The 12,424-nt window shown below is 40.2% G+C and overlaps 1 protein-coding gene across 5 annotated transcripts in view; it reads right to left on the bottom strand.

Annotated features, from left to right (window-relative positions):
* The window catches only part of gon4lb (gon-4 like b), a 53,289-nt gene that overhangs the window by 26,248 nt on the left and 14,617 nt on the right, over window positions 1-12,424 (bottom strand). For all 5 annotated transcript variants that reach the window (XM_060921868.1, XM_060921869.1, XM_060921872.1 and 2 more), the window contains exons 11-14: window positions 8,106-8,319; window positions 7,725-7,826; window positions 7,549-7,589; window positions 7,311-7,423 (exon numbers count right to left, since the gene is read on the bottom strand). In XM_060921868.1, coding sequence (XP_060777851.1) covers window positions 7,311-7,423; window positions 7,549-7,589; window positions 7,725-7,826; window positions 8,106-8,319 — 470 coding nt within the window. The remainder of the gene's footprint in view (window positions 1-7,310; window positions 7,424-7,548; window positions 7,590-7,724; window positions 7,827-8,105; window positions 8,320-12,424) is intronic.

Genomic DNA, 12,424 nt, shown 5'->3' with positions numbered 1-12,424 from the left:
ACTGAGTGTTGTTAAAAGAAAAGGTGATGCAGCAGTGGTAAACATGCCCCTGTCCCACCTTTTATGGACCTTGCTGCAGGCATCAATTTCAGGAATATACTGCAATGCCGGGGTGGCCCTATATTTAGCCGGGACCATCCCCGGCCCAAACCATCAATGGTGGCCTGCTTGGAGCATGGGGAAAATAATTTTCACGAATTTTGGTCACTGATCTTATTCTTGCATTAATCATCAATTCAACTGCACTCTGCATTTTCACATGGCAGCCCAGACGCCGACAGCATCGCAGCAGATTAAATAGGTGCTACCAAATAAGGAAATTCTCCCCTCCCCTCTATTGCAGTTGGTTTGGTCCAAGACTCCTCCTCTGTATTGCGGGGAACTTAAACAACATTGGCACGAAACAGTGCGTGTCAGTGATGGAGGGCAGAAAGAGGCCAGGTGGAACCGAAAGGGCGAAGCTTAAAAAAAGGAAGGAGGTGGCAGCAAAATGTGCCAAATTGACAGATATGTTCTCAAGACCAGCTGGTAGGTTACGAAAGATATGGAGTATGATAACCCTGTTTGTCGATTTTATCAGTCTATGCTAGGCCTATAATGTGTCGATAGTTTGCGATGTCAATTCAGCTTTTTGATGTCATGTGAAATCTCGCAATTTACACGGTATAGATGTGGTGTATGTCTTAATTCTAAGAAGAACCGGACATTGCTTTACATTATTAACAATTTTAGATAAACAGGTCCCAAATGTGCTGTTGCGCATTATTTCCTCATCCAGCCTATTTCATCTCGCTGTCACACCGTGCATTTCCACAGGCGTGCGCACATTGTGGTTATGAACACATAGGCCTAGAAGTCATATTTGATGTTAAATAATTGTTGTTAAATATATAACTTAGAAGAGGTGTATGCGTATGCCAATATTCTAAGCAGAATTGAACACTTGCTTTAGCCTACATTTCATTTAACCATTTTTGAGTTGCCTAATGCGCCCTCACGCTTTATCTGCCGGTTGCTGAGTACCCACAAAGTGGCCTGAATGTGAATTAAACTCCCGGACTGAAAACAGGGCCCACTCCGGCCCTGATATACTGTATATATATTTTGTAAAGTCTGTCAGTTTGAACATAAAATATTTTGTCTTTGTATTGATTCAATTGAATATAGATCAAAAAGGGTTTACAAATTATTGAATTGTTTTTATTTACATCTTACAGTGTCCCACCTTTTTTTTGTGGAATCAGTGTTGCACAAAATCTAGTAGAAAGCTTTCCCAGAGGAGTAGAGGTTATTATAACAGCAAATTTTTGGGCATATATCAAATTATTTTTTTCGCGGTCCAAATCCTGCGCTCTGATTGGCTGGCGAGCGGGTCCGTATCCGACGGCACGGACCCCAGTTACGGACCTCTGGCGACTCGCTCGTTCACAACAACAAACATAGTAGCATTTTTTGTCAACATTTGTCTTTTTTTTTTATAAAAGATTTATTTATAAGATTATCAAAAATCTTATAAATTTTTGCCAGCATTTCTGAGGAAAATAGCATTAATTTTACAGCATGGATAGCGATAACGACAGTGTTCACAGCAAAAGCGAGTTTTACTACCCTGAGGAAGAAGAAATAAAATAAAATATTTCAGGAGAAAGATAAAAATCTGTAATTTGCTAACGCCGAGCAAAAACATGGCTGAATCCTGAATGACTCCTATTTGTATAAATAGGGGACTACATAGGCAGCAAAATGCATTTTTGTTTTCCTGCCATGGAAGTGCACTTGTATACCGAGGAGGAAGCAATTTGCATTACAGCTGTGAATAAGGATTCAAAATGACGGCTCGGCTCGGTTTTCCCTTTCGGGCGCTCTCGTTTTCTGTTAGAGTTTGGTAAAGAAAAAACTAAATCTATTATTTACCAGCTTAAGGTCGGTCCATATGGTGAAATACCGTGACCTCGGCCTTGAATACTCACCTCGGCCACGGTATTTCACGATACGGACCTCCCAGCTGGTAAATAACACACACATTATATACACACACACACACACAAAACTTGATTTTAATAAACTTGCAAATCTTTGTAAAAACATATTTTTCCTTTGAAATTGTGTGCAGATTAAAAATTCAACTTAATCCATTGCAATTTAAATCTAACACACAATAAAATGTGTTAAATCTTAAGATGTCTCAATACTTTGAGCACATTGTACATACGCCGAAGTAGAATGCAAATAACCAGGAATAAGAGATGGCATGCAAAAATTTTAATATGGCACCATCTTTTAATTCCTAAATAACAATGTGCAGGGCAGCACGGTGGTGTAGTGGTTAGCGCTGTCGCCTCACAGCAAGAAGGTCCAGGTTCGAGCCCCGTGGCCGGCGAGGGTCTTTCTGTGTGGAGTTTGCATGTTCTCCCCGTGTCCGCGTGGGTTTCCTCCGGGTGCTCCGGTTTCCCCCACAGTCCAAAGACATGCAGGTTAGGTTAACTGGTGACTCTAAATTGAGCGTAGGTGTGAATGTGAGTGTGAATGGTTGTCTGTGTCTATGTGTCAGCCCTGTGATGACCTGGAGACTTGTCCAGGGTGTACCCCGCCTTTCGCCCGTAGTCAGCTGGGATAGGCTCCAGCTTGCCTGCGACCCTGTAGAACAGGATAAAGCGGCTAGAGATAATGAGATGAGATAATGTGCAGCCAAACATAAATCATTGTTTCGCATCATAAATCTTTGTTTTCTTAATGGTAATTCATGAAAAGCTTCAATCCAGGCAGGAGATGAGCCTATGTTTCCAGAGCTACATGACTCACAAGCACATGCACACACCCCTAACAACTTACTCCTACTAATGGGGCATAACCACCTGAATAGCACTCATCATAAGCAGGCAAGCGCACAGGTCTGTAGGGCTGTCCAAGACTACACCTGGAATATCATTATAATGTCTGAGTAATATTATGCCTCGGAAAAAAGGTTAAGTTACGAATAAAACGAGATTTTCTCCAAGTACTAACATAACATACTGCATTAGAATTTAATGCAAAATCCAAATATGTAAAGAAATTCCTTTTTAATATTTTTTTTAGCAATGTTTGAAGATCCAGGGTTAATTGTAGTGTATGATAAGAGCACAGGAAACGCACAAAACTGTTAGAGGACAAGTCACAAAGAGAAAAAGGGAAAGAGGCCAAGTCAAAGGAAACAGCTCTTCCCTGATTCAGTAGCTAAAATCTAAGATCCTGCAACAGTGTTCAAATTGCACTCTGGCCTAAACAAAACAATTAAACATGACCTGGCATTATTTTTGCATTTTAAGAAATTAAGCATTTTCTCAACACTGCAAAAACTAGCCATCCTAATATAAGGAACAACATAATAAATTTGAGAACATTTAGACTATAATCAAGTGAAATAATCTGCCAGTGCAGTAAGATAATTACACTTGGTAAGACATCTTAGAATAAGTTGGTTGCAATCTAGAACTAGGTTTAATAATCTCAAAATTGGTGTCTTGTTCTCTTCTAATAAGAAATGCTAGATCGTTTCAACTATTTAAGATATTTTCACTTACTAAGATATCATTTTTTGCAGTGAAGTGTTTGCTTTTTCATTCATTCCTGAGGCTGACAAGTTGTACTGCATAATCGCTTACTGACAGCAGATTATGCAGAATTCTACAATGCTCCCTATAAAAAGTAAATCATAAAACATATGCCCAAAGAAAAAACAACGGAGAGATTAGGTGATCCAAAATCAAAACACTGAAAAGCAGAAATGAACCGTTATGAGGGTTCCTTGTTCCTACACGAGAGCGACACGATCCCAAGCTCATTTGAACATGACCATTCAACAGGAGAAATACTGCCACAAACACACGCCTGTGGGCTCTCACCAGAGGATAAACAAACACTGGGGCCTAGGTGAGTTTGAGCACGTATGCACTGTAGCTCTACAATGTTCACACCTTGCTCTCGCTCTGCTATAAGCAAGTGACACTTTGAGCACTCTTCTCTGCCTCCCTACCCAAACAGACACAGCACTTCTCTGCCGCTCTGTCCCAAAGGGAGGGCTATGTGCATATATACACTACCATTCAAAAGTTTGGGGTCACCCAGACAATTTTGTGTTTTCCATGAAAGGTGTCACTTTTATTTACCACCATAAGTTGTAAAACGAATAGAAAATAGAGTCAAGACATTTTTCTGGCCATTTTGAGCATTTAATCGACCCCACAAATGTGATGCTCCAGAAACTCAATCTGCTCAAAGGAAGGTCAGTTTTATAGCTTCTCTAAAGAGCTCAACTGTTTTCAGCTGTGCTAACATGATTGTACAAGGGTTTTCTAATCATCCATTAGCCTTCTGAGGCAATGAGCAAACACATTGTACCATTAGAACACTGGAGTGAGAGTTGCTGGAAATGGGCCTCTATACACCTATGGAGATATTGCACCAAAAACCACACATTTGCAGCTAGAATAGTCATTTACCACATTAGTAAAGTATAGAGTAGACCTGGGCATTCTACGGCCCGCGGGCCACATCCGGCCCGTTGTGTGTCCCTGTCCGGCCCGCGAGGCCAATTATAAATTACAAAATAAATGGGGAAACCCCCATATTCCGAGTGCAATATAATGGTGCGACTTTTATTTTGAAAGCGCTACGTTCATGGTTACGTACGAACGTGCGAGCTGCAAGTGAACGTCAACTGCAACAAGTGAGGATAGCCAGCACATCGTTGTCAGTCAGGCATGTCAGCTAAATTGTATATATAATAAATAAATGTAAATAATAAATTGCACTGATTCAATGACTGGTTTTGTTTTCTTCTTTATATGTAGCCTACACCACAATTCCACATAGCCTATGAATAAATATAATATTAATTATGTATTGACATGAATATATATTAAGTAGGGTGGATTCAGGTAAATTGGGCCACTTATGCACTGAGCTTTTCATCTCTTCCAATTTTACTGACCAATCACCACAAATGTATTTAAATTGTTGCAACATTACTACTTTATTTGCTTTAAGTCATTTGGAAGCCATAATATTTCTGTGATGAATGAATGAATGAATCTTTATTGTCCACAAGTGTGGAAACTTGTCTTCAGTTTCACCACATAAAAAACACATATGACTCCATTTCATGTAAAAATAGTAAGGAATACTACTCTAATAAATAGATGATTAAATTAAGTGTAAAAATTTTAAAATGTAAAAATAGTAAGGAATACTACTCCAATAAATAAATGATTAAATAAATAAAGCAAGACTCATCTTGGTTTGCAAAAGTCACCTATGTGTTGGATACAATTCCCACTTTGTTTATCATATTAACTGCATTGGGAACAAACGATTTCTTGTATAGGTTTTTAATGGCATTTGGTACTCTAAAACGCCTCCCTGAGGGTAAGGGGATGGGCTGGTGTACCCCTAAAAGGCAGGGGGGGTCTTTCCAAGTTTGCAAAAAAAGTGGCCCAATTTACCTGAATTCACCCTATATTAAAAAGGTGCGCCTTACATCTGGTCAATAAAATTACAACCTAAATTTATCGTGGGCCTCTGACATAATTTTGGTTTCTCATGTGGCCCCTTGTGAAAAATAATTGCCCACCCCTGGTATAGAGTGGATTTCTGATTAGTTTAAAGTGATCTTCATTGAAAAGAACAGTGCTTTTCTTTCAAAAATAAGGACATTTCAAAGTGACCCCAAACTTTTGAACAGTAGTGTATGGAAATTATACTGGGAACAGGTTTTTACCACAATTGAGCACTGTTGTTGTATAAAGAGGTGATTCTGCGTTTCTCGCCATTTTTGTATTTCAAACTCCATTACACTGGTTGAGAGTGAATCATCCAAGCCTGCCCTCGGTGTGTACACTTCTCCATTTTAGCTAGTGTGGTAATACTATCTGACTTGTGTATCATGTATATGATGATCTGGAGAACAAAATACATGGACTATATAATAAAACGCACAGGGATCACACAACGGAAGCAACCTAAATTTTACTGGGTTTTGTTCCCTATGCAGTATTTTAGCAAACTAGAGTAAGTGGGTTAATTCGCATCTATCGGCCTCATAGACGCATGACTCCGCCTCTGATGCAGATAGAAGTGAGCCAACACAACAGAGGCATGCTGCGAATTGTGAACACCTCACGCCTTGTCCCAAACTGCATATTACCGTGCCAAATAGTTTGTCAGTATACCACTGCCGTCATTACATCTTATCGTTATGCAGTTTGGGAAAATGGTACTGAATTCTCCCTAAATTTGCGGTGGCTTAGGAGTAATGCCTTACATTAAGAAGCAGCAGCAGAGAACAACACCGCACCATCCATGTTACAAAATCTTTTTTTCCTACCAGACACATGAAAGTTTTAAAAATCTCACATTCTGTAGGTTTAAATAGTTACTTCAAATATCAAGCAAAAGTGACAAATTCATTCGGTTAAAGCATTAAAGACCGCGAGTTGGCCTAGTGGTTAGCGTGTCCGCCTCTAGATCGGGAGATCACGAGTTCTACCCACGGTCGGGTCATACCAAAGACCATCATTAAAATGGTACCTACTGCCGTCTGGCAAGGCACGCTGCAACACAGATGCGAGTGGGGAGTCAAACTCTCACGGTTACCAGAGGACCAGCCCCCCACTGTAACCCTAGCTATGTAATAGGCGAGAGGCCGAGGGCTACAGAAATGGAGATCGGCGCCACCTTATGCGCCACATGGCGTGGGAAGGACTTGACTAGACTAAAGCGTTACATTTCTGATGAGACTGACTTGGATTGGATTCTTCAAAATGCAATACCAGTAAAACCACATTTAAAATGCTTCGACAATCTTGGGGGGGGGGCAACGACACCCACAAAGATGTAGGAGTGGATACACACCAAATACTGATCAGTATCAGGGCTTACACTGGCTTGGATAGACCCTGATATTTTACAGTCCAACCCACTGATGCATGCTGTGATTATGTAGGGTTGACTGAACACAACTTGAGTAGACAGAGAAAAGCAGGCTTGGTTACTATAAAGAGGTCAGTTGTGCCTCAGAAAAGGGTAAAGATATTGGTATTGTATAGGCTTGGTGCATCCCTTGATGTTGGATGACACAGACTGTGCTCTACTGACTACGTGACCTGAGGCACCCTCACTGATTCACAGACACAAAAGCAGGTGCTACATAAAGCTCTGAGTAAACAGAAAGTGACAGAGATGGATGACAGATGGAGGGTGTGAGAATGAGAGCGTGCACATGCTAGAACGAACGTTTCTGCCTTGTACTGGACAGGTAAAATTCAGTTTACCGAATGGCTTGAGGGACATTGAATTTGGCAGTGTTTTGTGATGACAGCTTTTCCCGCTCCTCATCTTCCTCATGGGCTTCTTCATCCTCATTTACTCCCAACTCATCCTGGAACTAAGAATAAAACCAAAAAAAAAAAAAAAAAAAAAAAAAAAGCACAGAGATGCAATATAGAAAAAAGTATTATATGGTAATAAAACACTGCATTTTACAAGTTAGCTCCTTTGCAATCCTTTTACCGTCTCAAATAGCTCGTCCATGAGCTCATTAACTTCTTTCTCTGCAGGAAAAGTGAGACAGAAAATGATAACATTTTAAACCAAGCAACTTGTCTGATTTGTTCTGTCTAAATTACAGAAATACAGCATCTTGTATAGAAATGCACAAATGAGAATGAGGGCCTGACTGAACTCACTAGTAATGCGAACTGCACGGTCGTTGCGGTAGTCCTCCAAGTCAGGCTCGTCGAGATCATCAAGAAAGTTATATTCAGGATCATCATCATCATCACCCTCTTCTGAAAAGAAACAATAAAAAGTCAGAGGGGAGAAAGTACATTTCTGTGCATGTTTAAGCAGCATTTTATTTTATACTCATCGTCAAATTCACTGGGGAATAAAGAACAACAACAATCAAATGGGTGGGGGAACCTCAGTTTTTTTTTTTCCTTCACCAAAACTTGTATAAATCATTCTAAGAAAGCAAAATGGCAAGTCGTAAACCACTTAAATGTGTGTGAGGCTTTTCAAGAGAGATGCTCAGTTAAATAAAGTGAATCCTTTATTATAGATCTGACCTTCGTTGTCCAGGTGTGATGTCATGAGGCCCTGCAGCCAGTGGCTCCACTCTTTATCCTCCAGTGCTGAGGCGCAATCGTACATGTCCGGTGTGATGTCAGGAGCCTTCAGCTCGGCCTCCAGCTGGTCCAATGGGACATCTGTCAATGGATGCTTGGATCGTGTCCGGCATGCCACCAGGCTTTCCTCAGCACTCTCACCACTACTCAGAGCCTGAGAGAGAGCGATCAGACTGAGTTCTTTCAAATTCAAAGCTCTCACTGGGAGGCAGTCAGGATACAAATAAACAAAGATATTGGGTAATGGATAATTGGTGGCTGCCAAGAGTTGTTCAAAGAGAATTATGCTGCAATGTGTCTTGCTCACTTCATGTAAATTTACAAAATGTACGAGAAAGATACAGTTGTAGGGTCGATGTTGAGGTGCTGATGTTCTTGGCTTAAAATTGAACCTGTGATTTGACACAAACTGTGATAATTTAAGTTACCATCATTTAAAAAAAAAAAAAAAAAAGTGCTCCAAGAGCACAATATCCCCTGCTGGCAACTATGCCATAACTCTGGTAAACTGTGACTGAACTGAATGAAATTGCAATATGCGTATTACCGACATATAACAAAGAATCCTGTCAAGTTTTGTGAAATTCCTCCAAAAATTGAGAGAGAAGTTGATTTCAGAACGTGAGTACTCTTCCCGCGACTGACTGACATCGCCACGACGTAATCCCCCTTCGGCCAGCGGGGGATAAAAACTTATTGCCAAATTACATTAAATTCCTCCAAAAATTGTGAGGGAAGTCGATTTCAGAAAGCAAGCACACCTTGATGAAATTGCCAAAGTACAAGTTTGTTAATAATCAAGGGCATAACTCTGGTAAAATTTGCCCAAATTAAACAAAATTTCAATGTGTGTCATATAACAAAGCCTTTTGCCAAGTTTGGTGAAATTTGTCCAAAAATTGTGAGAGGAGTTGATTTCAGAAGAACGTACACCCTCAAGAAATTGTCAAAGAACAAGTTATTTCATCAAGGGTCAAAACTCTGGTAAAATTTTCACAAATGAAATTAAATCACAATATGCGTATTAGTATCATATAGCAAGGCCTTTTGCCAAACTTTGAGAAATTCATCCAAAAATTGTGAGAGAAGTTGATGTCAGAAGGCAAGCAGCACACCTTCATGAAATTGTGAAAGTACAAGGTTTTTAATCAAGGGCCACAACTCTGGTAAAATGCGACCGAATTGAACAAAATTACAATGTGCGTACGGCCGACATAGGACAATGCCTTTTACCAAGTTTCATGAAATTCCTCCAAAAATTGTGAGAGGAGTTGATTTCCGAAGGAAAACACACTCTCGTGAAATTGGCAAATTATAATTTTGTTAATCAAGGGCTGTAGCCAGGGCAGGAATTTCGGCCCTCGTGCCCTCTCAATTTGGCCTTGTGCCCTTGGAAAAAAATATATGCCGTAAGGCCACAGTGGCCTTGATGCCCTGCGGTTTTGTAGTCTGCCTCGTGACTGCCAATAGGCTTTAACATCACCTGCGTCTATTGAGAAAAAAAATACGTCTTTTGATGACATTCTGGATTCTTATTGGGCAACTCATCAGTGGTGGATCGGACTCGAGCCTGGCATGAACCAGTCCAACGTGCTATAATGACACCAATCTATCACCAGCCAACCAGGAGACTTAATCAAACGCATCCCCCGCCCACTTGTGTCCATGTCCGAGACGTTGAATTTTCACAGAAGGAGGGAAGAAGTTGACTGAGGTACGACTGTGTGATAAATTAACGAACGAATAAGACAGGAATTTCAACAAATAGGGCTTAAGTTTGTTACCGTTAAATAAGCACTGCTTGTACAGTAACGTTACATCGTTGACCCACTTTTAACGTGCCGAGTACCGACTATAGCCGGTAACAAATGCTAATTAGCTTGCTGTCAAGTTTTTCCTTTGTCGAGCTTTAAGCATAAGGTCATGGATGTTACTACTGCTTGTTCCTGCCATAATATATGATACGTGATTGTGGCAGCGGGGGCGTGGTCAAGCGCCGGTCTGTGACAGGAGGGCGGAGTCAGGGAAGGTAAGTGGCAGAATCACTACACCTGAGGGCAATTAACCTGCGTTTGTGTATCTTCCCAGTGATTGCACCCTACTTAAGGAGGGAGAGCGAGAGCAGAGGGAGCTCATTCCCGAACCAGACGCCGGTCGCACGTGTGTCTGTTTTGTTTAAAGTTGTTCACTGACAAGTGTGGCAATAAAAGCCCCATTTCCGAACCTGATCTCTGTCCTGCCGTCCTCTGTGCTCCACCCACCCATACAAACCGTTACAGTGATATGTGCTGTTGCCTGTTCATAGCCACTTTTTTAATCTATGCAGTTAGCATTGTTTTGTTACTAGTATTGTATGTTTCTTTTGCTGTTTAACCGAAGTGTAACTGCTGCCATCTTGATGAGATCACCATCGCAAGAGATGTTCTCTCATTGTTTCTGGCGTCATTACAACATTAACATTTACTTTTATTCATTTACCCCCCCCAGTAATAATTATGCCAAGCAAGGAGCGGAGGGAGAGGTGCTGTTTAAAAAAAAAAAAAACCTTTCAAGATGCAGCTAAAAACTGCAAAACAATGGACGCTTTTTTCAAGAGGTGAGTGGTAGCTTAATTATGATTCAAGAGGCAACAAGATATTGTAGTTTGTTTGTTAGCTATCTAACAACACAGCAAAAGTGAAATTCAGGGAATCAGTTTATCATGCACACTCCATAAATATTTAGGCCATATATTTAACCCTCTGGATCCCAGAGCCCGCCGGAGGGCTCAAAATACTACTTATTTTTAAATTATTCAAATTTACAAACACTTTCATCCAAAAGCTGAAAAGACTGGCGAAATTGTCAGCTTCTGAAGTTTCCGAGGGTACCTGAATGTTTCACAGGCGACGTCAGCAACATATTTAAATATCCCGGAGAAAACGGTACAGCGAATTTTCATCAAAGTCGCTTTGAGTCGAATGTCATTTTTGAAAATTTGCAGAAAATACATCGTTTACTCTAGCTAAATTCTGTAAAAACAAATAATTCTACAACCTTTCATGCTTTCAGCGAGCCCTGAATGATTTGCATACAGCCTGTGGTCGCACGTCAACAATTCGCTGAACTTTACTACCCTGGGCATTGGCTTACAGGCGTCACATTTCGGGTCATAGCCGCTCAGAACCAATGAACAGGCTCCATTTGCCTGTTCTCAGTGCCTTACAGTCATGTTTTTAGGGAGTAAACAACCCTTTCTTGTAAGTTTGTTTAAATTACAAAAATGAGTACACCCAATGGCTGTCTCATATACTCTTCATATATTCATACTGTTTAAGTAATGCAATAAAACTAATCTTTAAAAGTGGCATTTACTCAAACCGTTTGCATAGAATGAACTTTGGGGTTAACAGTGTAATAGTGTTGCAGTGTTCTGCAAATTTGCAATTTAATATTTCAGATCTTGAGACATGAAAGTGCTATTTTAAAAAATAAAAGGTCAGAAATGTTTTCTTTGTTGTCTATTTAGTTCATTTTATTTCCTCAATAATTTTCCTTGATTGAGAAATCGGTCTGGGCTCTTATGGGTTAATCAGTAGCCTGCATGCTAGTATATGTTCCATTTACAGTCAAACATTTTGATGTACTCCAGGCTCAATTTTGATTAATCAAAAATCTGCGTAGTAGTAGTCTGAAGATGCTCTTGCACATTCGGTGTCAATTGAACAAAAATTATGGGAGGATATAGGTTTAATAAATTTTACAAGTTTTGAAGTGAGTGATGGATTGATAAGTTTAGATGTGTTCAATATTTTCTTATCTTCAGACATAGTGTAGATGTTTCTTTACCTGCTTGATAGTTTTGACTGAGACTCCAATCTTCCTCAGAAGAGTCATTAGTCCTTAAATTAAATTCATTATAGATGTGAACTTAAAATCATTATTTTATTTTATGGCCTTGGTGCCCTGGTTTTTGGCCTTCGTGCCCTCAAAAAATTGACAGCACAAAAGGCCAAGTGGCCTTGCCCCTAAAATGACGAAATTCCAGGCCTGGCTGTAACGCTGGTAAAATGTGACCAAATTTAATAAAATTACAATATGCGTATTACCGACTAGGGATGGCGAAAACTAAAAAAAAAAAAAAAAAAAAAAAAATCTTGACCGACCACCGAGCCTCATTAGCCGGTTAAAGTCGGTTAACCTATGAGTTTAACAGGGATGCAAACAGCGCGCCTTTTGGCGGATGCCGCCTTTTTCACGGCTGAGTCGTGCAGATCCGA

The sequence above is a fragment of the Neoarius graeffei genome, chromosome 5 (assembly GCF_027579695.1).
Source record: "Neoarius graeffei isolate fNeoGra1 chromosome 5, fNeoGra1.pri, whole genome shotgun sequence".
Lineage (NCBI taxonomy): Eukaryota > Metazoa > Chordata > Actinopteri > Siluriformes > Ariidae > Neoarius > Neoarius graeffei.
Note: the sequence above shows the minus strand (reverse complement) of the source record. Positions and strands in the feature narration are given on the sequence as shown.